The 18561-nt window shown below is 51.3% G+C and overlaps 5 protein-coding genes across 5 annotated transcripts; 2 read left to right on the forward strand and 3 right to left on the reverse strand.

Moving 5' to 3' along the window:
• Positions 1-70: 70 nt before the first annotated feature.
• Positions 71-2166, reverse strand: PMZ80_004307 (uncharacterized protein; the record flags this gene model as incomplete). The annotated part of the gene is made up of 6 exons (XM_064872732.1): positions 71-319; positions 428-919; positions 952-1079; positions 1131-1397; positions 1635-1793; positions 1842-2166. 6 exons carry the CDS (start codon positions 2164-2166, stop codon positions 71-73), a joined length of 1620 nt encoding a protein of 539 aa, XP_064731390.1.
• A 3767-nt stretch (positions 2167-5933) lies between these two features.
• On the reverse strand, positions 5934-7742 carry PMZ80_004308 (uncharacterized protein; the record flags this gene model as incomplete). Its single annotated transcript, XM_064872733.1, has 2 exons — positions 5934-7662; positions 7711-7742. 2 exons carry the CDS (start codon positions 7740-7742, stop codon positions 5934-5936), a joined length of 1761 nt encoding a protein of 586 aa, XP_064731391.1.
• A 2368-nt stretch (positions 7743-10110) lies between these two features.
• On the forward strand, positions 10111-13305 carry PMZ80_004309 (uncharacterized protein; the record flags this gene model as incomplete). Its single annotated transcript, XM_064872734.1, has 5 exons — positions 10111-11111; positions 11167-11241; positions 11290-12277; positions 12329-12655; positions 12709-13305. The coding sequence occupies 5 exons, from the start codon at positions 10111-10113 to the stop codon at positions 13303-13305; spliced, it is 2988 nt and encodes a 995-aa protein (XP_064731392.1).
• Positions 13306-13552: 247 nt separating this feature from the next.
• On the reverse strand, positions 13553-15293 carry CAT1 (catalase A; the record flags this gene model as incomplete). Its single annotated transcript, XM_064872735.1, has 5 exons — positions 13553-13680; positions 13736-13960; positions 14010-15007; positions 15055-15224; positions 15285-15293. The coding sequence occupies 5 exons, from the start codon at positions 15291-15293 to the stop codon at positions 13553-13555; spliced, it is 1530 nt and encodes a 509-aa protein (XP_064731393.1).
• A 2157-nt stretch (positions 15294-17450) lies between these two features.
• On the forward strand, positions 17451-18268 carry PMZ80_004311 (uncharacterized protein; the record flags this gene model as incomplete). The annotated part of the gene is made up of 3 exons (XM_064872736.1): positions 17451-17482; positions 17532-17664; positions 17714-18268. 3 exons carry the CDS (start codon positions 17451-17453, stop codon positions 18266-18268), a joined length of 720 nt encoding a protein of 239 aa, XP_064731394.1.
• Between the last annotated feature and the right edge of the window lie 293 nt (positions 18269-18561).

Raw genomic sequence — 18561 nt, forward strand, 5'->3', positions numbered from 1 at the left:
ACATAACTTCTTCCCAAGCCTAAGCATTTGGGAAATTGACACCTTGATTTTGAATATATTACATAAATACTTATAGTTCGCGGACCTCGAAAGCTAACGATCGAACATAGTAGATGACTTGACCAACCTCAGGCTTGGGTGTATCTCTAGTTGAAAGTCGCAGGCTGAACATCTCCTCGAGCTCATCATCCGTAACAAGCATTGGGGTCTCGAGAAGCTTCACCCACAAATCAGCTTGCGCATCTTGCTCCGATAGCAGAAACGATATCAGCGAAGGGTCCAGTATATCGAGATTAAGTTCTTGCAATTCCATTCTCTCCTAAAGTTTGGCGAAGACATGCCCTGTTAGTTGAACAGGAGTGCTGGGCAGAGGCTTAGTCGAGGTGAAGTAATATGCCCGCGCATGTGTACTGTTGCGGCGACGCACACGGCGGCGTGAGAAGTGTCCTTCTTGAAGCACAGGCTGACTGTTAGCTTCGCAAACGCCAGCCTTCACCGTGGCTAACTTCCAGGGCGTTATCCAAGGACCTGTAGTGAATGCGAAGTCAGTGAGTTGAAGCAGGAAGTCGTCCGGTGTTTGACACGATGCGGACGTAGTGACATGATTTATTTGTTTTGTGACATGAGCAACCAGACTCTTGACCCAGGCAGCACTGACACCATCAACTAGGTATGCTGAGACATGACAATTACCGCGGATTTGTTTGAGATGCCATAGGAAGTTGAGATACTGAGGCCTCAGGGGCTTCTCGGCACAAGACAGTAGCTTAGTATGCGCAGCTCTCGGTGTAGGCCTAGCAAGCGCAGTGTCTAATCTGTACATCTCTTGAAACTTGTCTACCTCTTCCATTCCTGTTCTTTTCTCCAAGTCGTCTTCTTCCACACAGCCCTTCTTCTCCTTCATACAGCCCCCTTTCCTCTGGAGTCTTGTTCTCTTTCCTTGGGACCGACAATGTAATCACTCTCGCTGCTTTGCTCCCCAGAACTGTACTCGGTGTCTCGTTTCGTAGGAACTGCATAGGAAGAGGAGGAGCGTAGAGATAAGGCACCGTGTCGAGTCGTGCTTTGCCTGGGTGTATCTAACGAACAGTTAGCACAGGTTGATACTCGAAAGGTTAGGACTCACTCACCACTCATGTCTAGATCGTTGCCATCATCCCCTTCGTCCTCAATGCTGTAAGGAGGTGGTGTTGAGCGGTACTGACTCGCTATTGACTCGTGTTCGTTGGCGCTTCCTTGCCGGGTTGTATCTGACGGTGCCTCTGACTCTGCCGTTTGTTCATCGCTGAATGCCCAGGAGGAGTCGGCTAACGACCATTGGTCTGGATACTCATCCTCCTTGTCATCATCAGATCCTACAGAGACCGTTTCAAGTGCTCGGTTGTCTCCAAGGTTCACTGTATCTCTTGGAAGCACAGATAGTGGCGGACGTCTTCTCGTGAGTCTATATAAATTCTTCCACCGCTGCTTTTGAACTTTAGCAACTCAAACTCGTCTGCGCTTATGCGTTGTGCCTGGTCGCAACAAGCCAAGGGAAATTTTCAAGATCGTCTCGATACCTGCATGGTTTCCTGGCTGTAAGACAGTATTCGCGATGTCGTTGAGGGTTCTGGCGCATGGGGTGGAAAGCATACTGGGGTTCTGAAGGAACGCGAGAAGGCGGGTCCAGACGCTGTCGGTACCAGGGATAATCGTGGGATTGCCTGCGTCGAGCACACCGCCGGCTGGATACTGATCTTGTAACAACTCGTGGAAAAGCCACAATAGGTCGCCAGACTGTAAAGAGAGGTATGCTCAAATGCGTTCCTTGGTGGCCTGTTTTGTGATTTGGCGTCCTCCACTGCCACCAAGTTGCAGAGCTTCGTTTGCGCGAGCGCGCGGTTGCGGTCGAAACACATCTGCAGGATCATATGAACCCTCGTCCTCATCCTTATCCCCATCGTCGGGCTTAAGGTCGGGATTGTGATCCGTGTTCATACCAGCCTCACGCGGCCAGAGTTCCAAGAACTTTCCAAGGGTTCCGTCATTCTGCAGCATAAGTCTTATATGCCCTAGCGGTAGTGTACAAGACCCGTGCTTCTTGAGACTGACTCCCTGTGCTGTACGGATATCGATTCCGTCTGCCACGAAGTGGATATGGCGCGTGTCTGCTGCACTCGTGGACATGCAGGCAATTGGCAGAATAAGCCCTTTTTGGTTGCCACTGTGAGCTTTGAGCTTCTAATGATTACCTTGGTTATCGGTCCACTGTAACAAGATGGTAGCGCTTGGTTTATGATTCACCCGGGCCACGACGTCCACCTCTTTGCCCTTTAGTGAGTCTTCGTTCAGATAAGCCTTGGGTTGCTGCTCGATGCATCGGGCGTGGAGCACTCGCTGCTAGCAAAAAGACCCGGGTCTTTCATAGTCATAAAGGCATTGAGGGCCCGGTAGCCACGTGTGACCGAATCGGTATTCGCGTCAACACTGCGCACTATACCCTTGAGCTACGATCCAACATTCAGGATAGTTTGGCCGCGTTGGGCGTCATCCATTTGCCGTAGTTCACAGCTGCCAGCGTTGAAAATGGTGACAAGGTGGGGGATATCAAGTAGACGACCCTCCGTATCTGTTGCTGCCAGATAGTAAAGCTCCCCTTGCTCGACGGTTCGCCCACTTCCGGGACGAGGTGTCGTGTATATAGTCACAGCCGTAACCAGGGCGGCGATATGCTGCTGGGAGACCTCCACGGCTTGAAAGAAAGACTCTTGGGAATCTGGCGAATGCTTTGCCCAACCACACTGCATGATCATATCAACCTCAAGCCGTGCGCCGTCCCATCAGCTCTGCTCTAGCAAGTACTGTAGGTTCGCCAGTTCCATCTTGTCTCAGATCAAGGTCATCATATGAATGACGCTCCGCTGCTATACTCCAAGCTCGATTTTGCCTGATTGAGTGGCAGTTTGAGGACTGCTACCACTGCTTGCGTAGTCTTGCTTGAAAGCCGATCCAGATTCATATTGGCTCGACAACGTTTGCTGGCGTCGACGAAATGCTGCCCGAAGGTGGTAGTCTCGCCCACTTTCTCTGTGGCCGAGCTGAGTGTAGCCTTCAAGAGCTCGAGCTTCTCGCTGAACGAGTCGGAAAGCCGGAGTGCTTCAGACACACAACACTATGCTCTAGCCATTGATCGAATGAATACTTCTGAAGAGTCTTCGCATTTCATGCCCCCATATGTGCCGGAAGTTGGTTGAAGGCACGGGACGACGATGATGTAGTCCTTATCCACGCGACGAATGATTGCGATTCCGGATTGCAGTATCAATGTACCAACCTTCATTCCATGCTTGTGACGAAAACCGCCTCTCCCAATCCTCGATACATCATGCCCAAAAGTAACTATGACCAAAGGCTTAACTATGCTGATGTACTTTCTCGTTTCTGACATGACGAAGTCGAGGTCTGCTGGCGATTTCTTACACCACGAATAGAGATCAGTCAACGGTGCGTACTGCTGGCTGAAGAAGTTCTTGGCGTTGGCGGTCTCAGTAAAGTCGTGTCCTCCTCCCGTGTCGAGCAAAAGGTCAACTGCTTGAAATATGACATTCTTGAAGATTCAGTCGGCCTCGAAAAAGGGCACCCTCCTGAAACTCTTGTAGAACGGGATCTTACCCGACGAACGTATCGGAGTTCCGAGTGAACAGCACAAGACTCAAGCTAAGGCCAATCATCTGGGGATTGCCCGGCGACGCTCCCATGAATATCATTCATTATCTTAACGATGCTGTCAAGGACATGGTTGTGTACATTTGGTTGAGTGGCAGGCCTATGATGCCGAAAAGCCTGCATTGTCGGCGGTGGTCATAGTCGAGTTGCGCTCATCTCTACGTTACTATATAGCGGGCTACGAGCGTCGACCGTATGCTGGGTAATGACGAGGTAACGCAGAAGCACTGGAAGCTATTGTATGGTCTGAAAGCGGCGACTACATCTGTACGGTGGATCAGTAAGCATAACCACGCATATAGAGTATGTCCTCAGGCACCAATTCATCCCACACTCGATCGTTTTCATGCTCATAACCTCCACTTCGTGTCTCTCGCCAAGCCGCCGTATTCCGACTGACAGCTTGTCGCCCATTGACCTAAGTTCAAATCAGCGATGCTCTGTGCTCGCAGTTCCCCACTCTCGCCGTTACAAGCCGCGAAAACTCTTCACTCAAAATTTTGGATATGATTTTTGGGCCCACAACATTTGCCACAATTCAACACACAGAATACCAAGACATCTGGCTTACCAGGTGTACAAACACGTCTTCCTTGGTCTAGTGGTCATGATGTATGTTGTTACCACGTTTGGGCTTCCAGCAGGTACTAATCAATCAAATAGTTCCGCTTGTCAATGTTCGATCAAGAAGTCAAATCCTTGATCACCAAGGACTTTACAAGCGCGGGAGACCGGGGTTCGAGTATGTGATATCCTTCTACTCTCTAGAACATAGACTAACAATAAGGCCAGTTCCCCGAGGGAGAGACAATATCGTCTGACATTATTTTTTGCCCTTTTGCCGGCCCCGAGCTTTTGATGTTGCCTTTTCCTGCGGCCAAGGGGCCAGTAGACGTACGCACTTACGGCAGCTCACTGAGACGGTATGTGGCCAGGTATCGGCACCAAGAGGTTCCCTGATACTATAAGAGGTCGACCAGCGCTGTACGAAGATCGCACATAACATAAAGTTCCGAAACCCTGAAGGGTACAACAACCCGCTGCGCGTGCCCGGGCTATGCTCTGGACCCTTTTCGATTATGATGTTGTATCAATGGCTCATGTCTTCAACCTTGAATCTCGCCGACCTAGCTTTACATACGTGGTAGCAAATACTGCTCGTCTGGCACTTCCCACGGCAGGCTAGGCAACAATGCTGGCCGCACTCACCATTCCGGTCTGCCGTCACAGGATACTCGTCGAAAGTACGACACCGACATCATCCAAGCATTAGTCGGCAGTTGGCACAACTCATGCCCTACCCGAGCTGTATCCTTGACTTTTCATGGCCACAGGCCCGCCCTATCATCGCGCGCTTCAATGGTCAGCGAGACTGTGAAGGCATCCATGTTACACAGGATCACAGCAGAATGCGCACATCGCTAGACCAAAGCGGAGCCCTGTCCCTGTTCAATCCAGGTAAGCTTAGGTCTGCTTGTTTGAAAGCAGAATACTTGGGAGGACAAGGTCGAGTACAGTATGTACTGTATGCTTTTCACAATCTTTACGAATTGGGGAGACTTGACAGCAGGGAGGAGCCTGATGCACGGTAAAACTCTGTTGCCATGACTTTGTTACTGATGTCAACCGCCGAAGTGCTCGCTGTGCGAGCGGTTTGATGAAGGATCCGGAAGGGACGAGGACGCAATGTCAAATGTCAGAGTGTTTAAGCTTATGCGAGCACGCACAACCTTCGCCGATGTGCATCAGACAATCAACCATATACGTGAGCAGACTCTGATAGCATTACTTGACACCAGCGCTTCGCTCAACATAAGCTCTGGTGCTAAACATCCAGATTGCTCGCCGGACCAAGAAGTGGGTTATGAAATCGCAAAGCTAGATATGCGCACGTTCGCGGCTCTTCAGCGAACGACTGTAGCGGCGGGACCATCATAACACTTCTGTAGAAGTAAGAGTCAATTGAGGCCAGTGTGAGAGAAGTCAAAGGTTGAGGCAAGTGGAGACGAACGTTGATGTGAGGATGGTTGAGGGATAAGGTGAGGGATGTCGAACGATAAGTTGAGGAAAGTCGAACGATAAGATGAGGGAAGTCGAAGGTCAATGGGGACACAAAACGAACCACCCTGTTTACCGGATAGTCGCACATGCATGTTATTCAACCAAGAATATCTCAGCGAAGACAACCTTCATCTGCGATTCTGCTATGAGAGTATACGAAATCCTCCTCACACCGGCCCCGGCCACTTGCCCAATCCACCACCCCCAGCCTCAAAGGCCTTTGCAGCCTTCAGCACAGTCATCTCGTCCCATCTCCTTCCCACAATCTGCATGCCCACAGGCAACCAACCCTCCTGCCCAAATGACCCAGCCACACCCTCCTGTCCCGCCGCCCTTGCCCACCCACACGGCACACTCATAGCCGGATGCCCACTAGCATTGAATGGACACGTATTATTTGTGCTCCCTACCGCAATCTTCATCTTATCCATCACGCCGCTCCCACCCTGACTCTCGGGCCTCAGATCCGGATGCGGCGGCGCAACAGTAGGGCATGTTGGGGTGATGAGCACATCATACTGCTCGAGAGCTTTGTTATACGCCTCTCGTAGCTGGAAGACGTGGCGATGCGCCTTCGCCTGACTGGCGGACGAGTACTTCTCCGTTAGGAAGTCCTCGCCAAAGATGATATTGATTACCGCTGGGTTTGCGCGCGTCATGAGGTCGAACATCTCCTGGTCGAGGGGCCAGCGGGGTGTGAAATGCGGGAGGGTATGGCTTAGGAGGTCGGGGACGCGGGTGCCGGCTGTGAGTGTTGCCATGTGGGTTCGTGTGCTGGCTGTCCAGATGGCGGGGGCGAGGAGGTGCATGGGTACACTGACTTGTTCGACTGTTGCGCCTGATGCGGTGAAGTGTTTGGTTGCTGCTTCTGAGACGATGCGGGATACGTCGGGGGATGTGCCCGGGGAGGTGAGCGATTCGGAGATTATGCCTATGCGGAGGCCTTCGCCGAGGGAGGTCGGGTCGTTGCTGTTGGTGAAGGAGGCGAGTTCCGTGTGGTATTGTGTGATGTTCTGCCGTAGTGGTGACTCGGGTGTCATTCGGGGATCTAGCCCGTCGTAGCCGGCTAGGGCGGTTAGCATTCGTGCGATGTCGTCGATGTTGTTCGCCATTGGACCGCAGTAGTCGATCATTGGGTGGAGGCCTGCAATGCCGGTGTATGGGATTAGACCGTGCGTGGGCTTTAGACCGTACACGCCACAATAGCTTGCTGGAAGTCGAATGCTGCCTGCTTGATCACCACCCATGGCGACGTCTGTTAGATCTCCCAGACTCTCGAGGCCTGTCACACCAAGTTCACGAGCACGACGAAGGCCAAGCATGCATGCAGAGCCGGAGGAGCTACCACCTGCATTGTACCCTTTCAACCAAGGATTGTCGACGGGTCCATTGGCGGAGGTGTACGACATCGGTGTGAGACTGTAGTTCTCACATGTTGAGGTGCCGATGATATGTGCTCCGGCCTCAAGGAGACGCTTAACGATGGTTGAGTCAATGACCGGAATCGGATACTTGCCGTCCTTTGGGCTTGCGATTTGCGGGAATGTCCCACAGGTGTATGGGACGCCAGCAACGGTCATGTTATCCTTGATGACACATGTGACATCTTTGAGGAGATCAGAAGTCGGCCTCGTGGCTTTGAGTGAAGTGTGATGAGACCAGACATTGTAGGTATCGATCGACTTGTCGGGCTGGGAGTACTGGCGTGGTTCTCCGCCGACGGTGGGAACTGGTGCAAGGAGCGGCGATATATAGTCTGGGAGAGCATCGACGAGAGCGACAGTGGCATCGGCGGCTTGAATCACGGTGAGGTAGGCGGCTTGATCGGACGGAGAGGATATTGTGATGTTGTGACGGCGGGCGATGTCTTGCAGGACTTCGGGGGTTGCCGAGGATCTAGAGGCGGGTCAGTGCATGTCAGGAAGCAGGCTATGGTCTTCTAACTTTCCACCCTCTGCAAATGCAACAATCGACATTGTGGTTGAGCTTGCCGTCACTCAGCTGCCTGTTCAGATAATTGACAAGCCAACACTACTTGTTTGCCGATATCACCTCAAGACACCCAAATAAGGGTTGGGGTAGCAGGACGAAGTGGGCGCCGAACTCCGGGAGCTTCTGGACGGATATCGTACAAAGTCCATGATCGCTGCTGCGGTTCAGGTGTTGCTTCAAGAATTCGTGATCAATACTCTAGCATGAGTTGAAGACGCTCCTCCACGGTTGAATACCAAATGTTCCTGCCAGCTGAAGACAGAATGAAAGAGGGTCAAACTGCCTGATCATCGCATAGTTAACGCGACCTCACGTGACTTGCCGCTGGAGAATGGAGACGGATGTTATTCTCCGCAGATAAATAAAGATAAATAATAATAAGACCTCGAGCGAAATCATTGGGCTTCATTAGTACCATGGCATTAGCTGGCAGATCGACGGTGCTTCATCATACATATATATTTCGACTCCCCGCTTTATGATCGAAACCAAGGCCCAAACGTCGCGTTGTGCGTGTGACAGACAATTTAGTACAGACAAAACTGTCGGAGTCGAGTTCGCTGGTTGCGCTTCTAAACATGCTTGTCAAGTACAAGGCTTCTCGTATTCTAATTTCCTGGCACCGGGCGGAAAGGCTTCGTGGCCGCTTCACCTGCCAAAATTCGTGCTTGGGGCAGCAACGTTGCTTTTCCGCACGGTGCCTGGAAACCATATGGAGTCACGTGAGAATGCGCTTCGGTGGGGAAAACCTGCTTCGCAGAATTATTCAGGATTATCACCATTCGGACAAATGTGATAAAGCATCTCCCACATCAACTATGGGTCTCTCACCCATCATGACTCTGAAATAAGCAGAGCATCACAATCTTTGTTATACCGACCTGCGAGCAATTGATAGATGAGGGCGCATATGCGCTTCAATCATCATGACCCAAGAGCTTCTCGTTGAGAAGCGGTGGCCTGTTTCTTCCCATTATTCACCAAGAAGACCCGCAGGAACCTCTGCAGGAACATCACATCCGCGCCCACAGGTATTCTGCAAAGCTCGTCATGCATCAATGTTGTCGTTATTGTTCTCGACACAAGAACTATGGTGTCAATAATCATTACTTCTACTACTACTGCCACTGTGGTGAGGGATAGAGAGGTCCCACAAGTGGAATCAATAGTTTGTGGTGAGTTTGGATCCCCGTGCCTTCTACTTCCCAGCCAGTCCTCGCTCACGCACATTCTCCGCTTCATCCTGGCCTCAGAGAAATACTCTTTCTTGGCAACTTATCCGTGGGGACCAAAAGCAGGTGCATATTCTGTTAACGTCATCGACTGATGTGCTTTCGGAAGCACTCTTCCGTCACTGGCCGAGCCTGACCTACAGTCAGGACCTGGACTTCCAATATTGTCTTGTACTCATACCAAGTACAGGCGGCCATGACATTGCTTTTCGATCAGACAAAAGGATGTGCTCAGCTATCTGCTGGAGGGCAGTCCAAGGACTGGAAGCTACACATCGCACAGCATGGCCTCGATCTTGCTCCAAGAGTCCAACGATAATAATAATGATGATGATCTGAGGTCGAGCACCGATACGCTAAGCGGGCTGATCTCATGCACGAGCGGATAGTCTCATCCGCTAGCTCGTCCTAGAAGGGGGAAGTGGCCATCATACCTGTCCAAATTCGTGTACGAGCCGGTCAAACCGCTTGTTCAGGACAAGTCCAGCAAGCGTGATCCTTGCACATCGCCCTTATTTACCCTTTCGAGTACCGCCTGTATAGTAGAGCCTTGGTTCTAGGTGGAAAGTATGGCTTTCGCTTGACCTTCCACACAATTTATGCTTTCAGCTAATCAAGGAACCAGCATCCGGCCAAGTATGATATCTGAAGCCATCGACTTTGACATAAAATCGCTGATCATCTGTTCGAAGCCCGTTGCGACGGCCATTGTGTGCTTCCGACTCGACAAAAACTGGGCCGCTAGTTTTACCACAACGAGGCAGCGCAGACAAGATGGAGACTGCGGCGCAATATCAGAGATCGATTCGTTACCTGACACTAAGATCTCTCGGGCCTCATATGTCTACAGAATCGTTCACCCATTCAGAGATCCCTGCCAGACATCAACTTCTCCGATGCCCAAACTTTGAATGCCACATGCTGCACTTATTGTCGCTGGCAGCAAAGCTCAATCATGCCGTCACTGTCTCCCAACAATGAAGCTCAGACATGCAGAATTCACGAATGCGACTGACAAGCAAAAGCTCACAGCCCGCTGTGACTAAAGCACGAGATTGTCAACATTTCGCATGTGATCCCTGGACTCTGGGTTAGCAGCTAATCCTTATCCATAGCTCTCATGGAGAAGGTACCTTCGCAGACCGACATTGAAACGCCATCTGCTAGCAACAATATACGCATACCTCAAGGTCTGTTGCAAAGCGCGAACAGTGGCTTCTACGCCTACAGCCGCCGACATCTTGAGGACGAAAATCAAGAGACACAGCCACTCGAACACATCATACAGCAGCCAGCTCAGGCTGTCCTCGCAGTCAACCCGGTTCCGCGATCTCGTACACCAGATCTTGGAACAGATGGACGCCCGCAGGTAGGCCTGGGCAGAGTTACGTCCACAAGGTCTCAGAGGCCAACAAGGAAAACCTCCAGTTTTGTAAGATCGTCCGGTTCTATACGAAGACCGCTCGATGAAAGTGGTCTTTTGCCTCGAGAGCCACAGCGAAGGGAAAGAGCAAGCTCATTTGATGTTGGCGCCCTGCTTCGACGTCAACGGCGATGGACCGAGGGGCCCCGGTCCTCTATACTAATCGAATATAATCGACCATTGTATTACGCTCAGGCTACGGTACACCCACCCGAGCACCGTGAGCCATCCCAAGCAAGAGCGCTATCGCCAACAGAATCACTAGCCGAGGGTGGACACAAAGCGAGCTCGGAGCAACCAGCCATACGATGGCCTGGTGCTTGGTCGCCTACGACTGTGTCAGGGAGACTTAGCATCTATCAGCCTCGAGAAGCAGAACGGGAACATCAACGTCATGCTAGCTTTTTGTCAGGGCAAGACGCGATAACCGTCCGGCGACCCACATATCAGGGAGACGCACCACAAACTTCGGCTCTCAGAAAGGCAAGCGTTGCTGTTGGCAATGCTTTATCGAAGCTCGTACCACAAGCTCGCCGAAGCAGTATCCGAAATACGTTCGAGAAGGCAAAACTGAGGCAGCAGCAGCTACAAAGAACTAAGCCGGTGCAAATCCTTTTCCAATACTTCATCTACCTGATATTGGCTGCTTTTGTATATTTCGTCCTGGTTGGCCGGCCTCTTTGGGGTGGAACAGTTTGGCAAGTTGGAACATGATACATGTGCAGTGGTCAGCGGACTAACGTGTGACGGCAGGTATGTTTACATCCTGTTTGAGTACCATTTGACAATCGTCGGTGGGTCGGCGATATTCATTGGATTGGCAACATTGTAAGCAACGACCAAGAAGTATACCTCGTCTTGCTCACGAACCCTTAGCTACGCTTTCGGCCCTCTGTTGGTCCTCTTCGAACGTCCGGAACCTATGCCAGCACCGCCACTTGAACCTCAGCCCAAGGACGAGAAGCCTCATTTCCCGCCTGCGCCTTTCATTCGCTGCTTCGGCTCCCCCATGCCATCTGACGCTCCCGCGGATGCTGAAAAGCAGCCTGAGCCCCAGAAGCACGATGCGGCCATCGAAACGGCTCTGCTTATACCATGTTACAAATCTGCGAAGCTTCTTCCAGCTACGCTCGATGCGGCCACGAGAGTATTCCCAGCGACTTCCATCTTCGTCCTCGCGAATGGCAACAGCCCTACCCCATTGGACGAAACAGAAGAGGTATGCACCAGGTACGGAGTTAACCACGTCTGGATCCCTGTTGGCTCGAAGATTGTAGCCCAGTATGTCGGCGCATATGTTGCAAAGTCATTTCCGTACGCCTTGCTGATCGACGATGATTGTCTCCTGCCGCCGAACTTCCCCATCGTCACTGACCGTCTCAAAGGGCGAGTGAAGTGCCTTGGCTACACCATTACCTCAATCGGTGAGGGCAGATCTCGTGGAACATTGTGCCAACAAGCACAGGATCTCGAGTACAAACTATCAGGACTACAGCGACTATTCGCGGGTAAGATCGGAAGCGCCACCTTTCCTCACGGCGCAATCGTTCTCTGGGACACTGAGTTCCTCATTCAGACATTCAAGAAGCACCCAGGTTTCAGCGTGAGTGAAGACTGGTTCTTTGGTCATGTTGCACGCGAGAACGGCTCGCGCATCACCATGGCGTCCTCAATCTTCGTCGAGACAGAAACACCATCGTCTCTGTTCTTTGCTAGTGGTGGCGCAAGAGGCGGTTTCGGTGAAATGACGGTGTTCAAGCAACGGTTCAAGAGATGGAACTTTTTCTTCGTGAACGGATGCTACTACAACTTCGCATATATCCTCTTCAGTTGGAGGCTCGGCTTTTGGGAAGTTGGAGCGAAGGTAAGTTCGCGCCATGATCAACAAAACCGGCCGAATGACTAATTGGCGCAGCTATTCGTCTTCCAAGAGATCTACGAGACGCTCTTATACCTCATCACGCCGTTCGTGTTGCCGATCAGCTTCATCGTCCGACCAGGATACACCGCTATCCTCTTTGCAGCCACGTTTGGCCTCTACTTTCTCAATTCCATGATATTCAACGAGGTGCATTTGCGACTCGCAAGCAGGAAGGAAGACGGGAAGCAGCAAAAGTGGTGGCAAGAGCGAAATATGATGGTCAACAGATGGATGTTGATATTCTACTACATGCCCTTCAAGTTCGCGCTTACCTTCGTCAACGTGGTATCATGTTGGTGGTCTCTCTGGCAGTACGCCAAGGTACGAATGAGCTTCATAAACTGTGACTGGAACATGCTAACACATTACTCAAGTACTTCTCCAAGCGACACCCGAAAATCATCGAGGATGAGAAGGCCGTTGGCGTCGTTCTGAAAATCGAAGAGGACCAGGAAGCCGCGGAAGCTTTGGCTCTGCAAAACGTTGCTGAAGAGGACGAGGACGAGGACGAGGACGACGGAGTCACGAGACACGACTACACCAACGATGGAGGTGCGACGAAGAGCACGCTGCAAAGATGGAATGCTCGGAGGCAAGCCCGACATCGAGCCAGTCCGGAACTCCTACGTTCGCAAACTTCACAGTCAATGTCATCGCAAACGAGCGCAAATAGTATAGATCGCACAGGGCGTATACCACGCAGATTGACCGTTACGGCCGTCAAGGTCGATGTCGTCAACGATCCTATCACGGCAGAACAGCTTCAGAGACGGATCTCTAGTGATCAGGAAATCGCACCTGATCAGATCGTGATTCAAGATGTCGAGGGTATGGATGCGTTAGGAGTGACTAGGACAAGGTCGTCGGCTCGCCTGAGTGGGAGACGACTGAGTGCTTGGACGCCGAATTGGCTAGGTGACTCTAACCACCATCATCAAGATTTGGATGGGTTAGAGCGGGTCGAAGAGTGAAACTGGCTAGATACCAGCGCCAGGTACGCGAGGACTAGGAGCTGGTCGAGAGGCAATGAGTAAAGACGAAGAGGCTGTGGAGAGCTGCAGCTATCATGCATTTTGATGGCCGCCGTGTCTTTGGACCCTTGATCCACGGACACGTGTTCGATGCAAACATTAATCATTACTACACACTCTCATCACGACCACGCACTGTTGATGCACAGCATATTCCCGTGCTTCATGCTACATAATAGGCTCGTTCTCATTTCCGATGCGCAGCCAAAACGGCCTGCGAAGGCGGCGTCTTATCGTGATCCGCTTTTTGGATGCTCTCTTCTAATTTTTGCGCCAAACGGTCGCCAATTTCCTTGTCAACCTTCCTCCACATCTCTGTACATTATTGTTAGCAATGTGGTCCTAGAGCATGCAGAGCGTTGAGACGTACCTATGGTTGCTTTCTGTACCTCAGGCAAAGCTTTACCGACATGGCCTGAAAGATTGTGAAGAAAAGCCTTGTCCTCGCCTGTCTCTTTGAAGAGCTTCCACAGGTTACGTGGTTGCTCAAAGTCCTCTTCTGTCACCTCTGAAGAGTACCCTTGGACTCGACCTACCCATTCGTCGTGTGCGACGTCCGCAGGACCACTTCTGATCTTGCGGAAGGAAGAACGAACTGTTCATAAATTAGCAATAAGCCACACAGGGGAACAAAATGCACTCACCGTAATCAGGATCAGAACCGTAGTTTCCATCTAATCGCATTGGACCATCTCGCTGGAAGGGTGAGTATACCTTCAGCGCTCGATTCGGGGGCAACTGCTGGTAATTCGGTCCAACGCGATATCTCGCAGCGTCAGGGTAACTGAACATGCGCGCATGCAGCATGATATCTGCGGACGGTCCAATGCCTGGCACCATATTGGATGGGGAGAAGGCAGCTTGCTCGATCTCTTGGAAGTGGTTTTCCGGATTCCGGTTCAAGGTGAATTTGCCAACTTCGACGAGTGGATAGTCGCTGTGAGGCCAGACCTGGGTAATGTCGAAGATGTTCCATTTGTAGGTCTCTGCGTCTTTTGGATCCATGATTTGCAACATCATCTTCCAGACAGGGTAATCACCACGCTCAATCGCGTTGAACATATCCTTTACATGATAGTCGGGTTCTTCACCGGCAAGACGCACGGCATCCTCCTGGGATAGAGTTTCGATGCCGGCTTCCGGTCTGAAGTGAATCTTGACGTACTTGAACGTTCCGTCTTCTGGCTTTCCGAACTTGAACGTATGATTACCGAAGCCATTCACGTTCCGGAGAGAAGCCGGTACACCGCGACCGCCAAAGAGCTGCATGAGGCAGTGTGCACCTTCCTGGTTGTTGTTGTGGAAATCCCAGAACATGCTAGCATCTGCAACCCCAGTCTGTGGGTGTCGCTTGTGCGATCGGTTCAGGCTGGGGAACTTAGTCGGATCTCTGATGAAGAAGACGGGTAAGTCATTTCCGACGAAATCCCAGTTACCCTCTTCGGTCTTGAGCTTGAGAGCGAAGCCTCTGATGTCCCTCAACGTGTCCGATGACCCTTTCTCCCCAGCCACTGTAGATAGACGAGCCAGGAGTTCGGTCTTCTTACCGACTTCGCTGAGGAAAGCGGCTGAGCACCAGTCGGTCACATCGCGAGTACATTCGAATTCACCCCAAGCTCCGGCGGCCTTGGCATGGACGACTCTGCGACTCTGTTAGCGAGAGCAGCACTCAAGGATGTTCCGTTGAACCTTTCAGGGATCCTCTCTCGAGGAAAATGGGCCAAGGTCTCGATAAGCTGGGTGTCTTCTAGCAAGGCAAGTCCACCTCCTCGAGGTTTCGAGCCGCGAAGGACTACGGATGAGGTCGGGTCTTGGACTGGTCTGCCCTCCGCGAGGGTATAGACAGGAGGCTCTGTGGACTACACAAGTTTGTCAGTCCATCTGTCTCAAAGTCAGGAAGGCACCATGGAGCCACTAACATCTGACATGATAATTTATTGGCAGGTGTGCTTGGGTGTAGCGATACTGGTTTTGTTGACCAGCCATTACGCCGTGATATACTCAGAGCAGTGGCGGATTGACTGCGAACGTCATCTGCTAGATCGTCCGATACGAGGTTCACAATCGTTCTGCCACGACTCTGATATCGTCCATGTCATGATGAAGTCCGGAAGTCTCAACGGCCGGGAAATACCTCCGCCGGTGCAATATGCGAAACCGTGGACCGGATTTATTCTCCATGCAGGTTCGCTAGATAATTTTTGCTGGCAAACCCGCTCGCTTGAGACAGCGATGTAAGCGAATGGATGAGATAAGGAATAATAAAGAAGGCGCAACGTAGGAAAATGTAGAAGGTGTGATCGACGTACGTTCGGCAGTCGTTTGTTTCTTTTTAAGCCGCAACTGTCCTCCCACTGGTCATTTGTGTCCGGAGGTTAGCGCCGGACCCTACATTGTAGGCGCCGGAGAACACCGCCTCCTACTTAAGGTCACTCACTCTTCCTCGCATTCGAATTGCTGGCTTCTCAGGCTTCAGATGCATTTTCCAGTTTCAGATGGAATCAAGACGACACCGCGTTTACTATGATACATGTGAATCAGCAGCTTTGGGTCTTCGACTCTCCGATCACCGGTACGACTTTTTGCCATACGGAAAGAGACACAGGAGAAGACCGCGCGGTCGACGGCGCTGACTCGTCATTCTCCGCGCATCAAAGATGCGTTTTGGAAGCCATAATGCGGCAAGACATAGGGCATAGAGACTGACACCTTTTGTGGTCCCCGAACGCTGAGAAGTTCCATGGTTTCTTTCATCCTCTTCCCGCCATGTGTCTCAACCTTCCGAACAATACTTAGGCGGCAAGTGTCGGCTTGATGGACGGGAGTCTTACTCAGCGCAATCTAGTCGAGCGATGTATCCGGGCCTTTATGCCGCTGGCATCATTGGTTCACTCCAGTATGATTATCCGCTGCGACATGGGACAGCTGACAAGGTCTGAGTACGATCATCGAAGCAGTGGTTATACGACACTGGAGCACTAAGCAGTCTGTTCGATGTGAACCACAAGCGGGAATCCAGCAATTGTTAATGTCAACAGACTGCTCATGTGCTTCACTGTGACTGGGTACGAAGTGAAGCAGATCCCAGTCTCACCGTCGCACTTTGTTCCGACACGAGAAGTCTAGGACAAAGAGCATGCTGAGTTCCGTCGGATCTTTGGAGACCTCCTGCAGTCTCGTGGAGCTGACTGGATCAGGGCTTAACAGCGTCTCACTCCGGCTCATGACGAGGTCACCGGAGGAGTACTGCCGTATGAAGGCTGCTTCACAGGCCAAACTTCACTTGTCTGGTGGTTCTCCTCTGAGCAGCTTCAACGAGGAGAACAGTCCCCTCCGACATCATGGGCACGATCCAACGGTGCAGATCACACAACGAGCAGAGCTCGCTTAGCTGTGTAGTTGTCTCATGCTGAAGAGCTCCGTCGCGGAGTGACACGTTCTCTGGCTGGATGCCGATGATTCTTCAGACTTGATGAGACCATAGTTAATGAATGGCAGCCCAATCCGATGCACAAGGGGACGTTGGCATCATCATGGCACGATGCACTAAGACGAGAACCTCAATCAGTCTGAACACCTTGGGATGCATGAGAATTAGTGGCATGTCACTGAGCTCGTCGAAGGTCGTGGTGACGATGATCTAATGTACCCGGATACAGTCGGTGTTACCATATGGTACAGCTAGGCCGGTGTTCTCTGCAGAGGGCCGAGCCTTTCTCATCAGTATACCATGGGCACAACCTAGGAAAATGACGGCATCGCTAAATCGAATCGGCACGTCTGTGTTCTCGAGCACGAGGCCGGGAGGGTATTGAACGGGTGAGCTGCTATGGGCGGGACGTGGCAGGCGGTGCTAAAAACTACAGACGAAAGACATAGCAGAACCGTGGGGCTCGTGCTGATGTGCGGTGGAATTTTTGCAGGTGAAAGTCGCAAAGTGAAAAGCTTCACCAATCGTCGACATCGTCGCAGGCTTGCAGCTTCAAAACTTCTCGACCACACAACAACTTCAGAACTTTTCTTCTCAGTCTTACCAAACCAGAAGCGCCGCCACCGTCACCTTGTCTGCACAAATAAGACCTATTATGCCCTCTGCAAACGCAGACCAGTGCAAAGCGTAAGTCAAGACATATGGAATATCTCTACCGCACACTGACTGTCACAAGTTTCGAAAGCGCCCTATATGAGCCTCCAGAATTCATCATCAAGCTCAAGGATTGTACCTGGAGGGTCGACGGCAGCCTTCTGGCTGCACAGTCTGAATTCTTCGCCAAGGTCGTGGACAGCAAAGACTGGAAGGTACGTGCATTTCACAAGATTGGTTACACTATGTCTAATAAGCATGAAGGAAGGCCAAGAGCGATCAATCAACCTCCACGACGACGAATCCTGGATCTTCGCACGACTTCTGCAGTATGTCTACTACGACACGTGCTGCTGCATTGCGAAAGAGCCAATCCACTCCTGCGCACGAGCAGACCATCATGGACCCTCACTGTTTCAGATCATCGAAGGAGGCCGTAGTGCCAACGAAAGCAAAGAATCTGTAATAGACGACCCAGTCATGTACTACAGAAGCCAGATACAAGGGAATGCCATGCACCTCCTCGTTTACCTGCTTGCTGACAAATACTGCATGCCGAATCTCAAAGAGCGCGCCATATACAGTCTCAGCCTTGACACGTGCAAGAATCTTGTTGATGTCTTCCAAGAACATTTGCACCTAGTCGGTGGTCAGCTAAAGACGAGGTTGGCAGTACTGATTAGCACTTCGTACAATGAAATCTCCATGGAAGTGGATACAAGTGCAAAGACAATCAAGGACTGGCTGCTGGCGGATTCCGAGCTCTGCCTCATGGTCATGGACTTGTTGAATAGTAGAATCGGCGGTGGTGGGTGGTGAAGGAACAAGCACAAGGAAAGAATGCCACCAATTGCGCATCTGAACCCAGAGATGTGTACAACTTAGCTACCTTGACAATATGGCCACTGATACTAGGTACAAAATCAACGCTAAGGCCAACTCGAGAGTCATGTGTAGGTGCGATATATACCACTCTCAGATTCTACTCAAGAGTCGATTCTCGAGTCAACTCAGCAGTCGCTGTAGATGGACGTGCTCTAAGCTCTCTTGTACCTCTACCGTAGCCCAACTTAGATCACTAACCCTCAGTTGATGCCAGCATGCTCGCTATT

Source organism: Knufia obscura (genome assembly GCF_036327395.1).
Source record: "Knufia obscura strain CCFEE 5817 isolate CBS 148926 chromosome Unknown scaffold_4, whole genome shotgun sequence".
NCBI lineage: Eukaryota > Fungi > Ascomycota > Eurotiomycetes > Chaetothyriales > Trichomeriaceae > Knufia > Knufia obscura.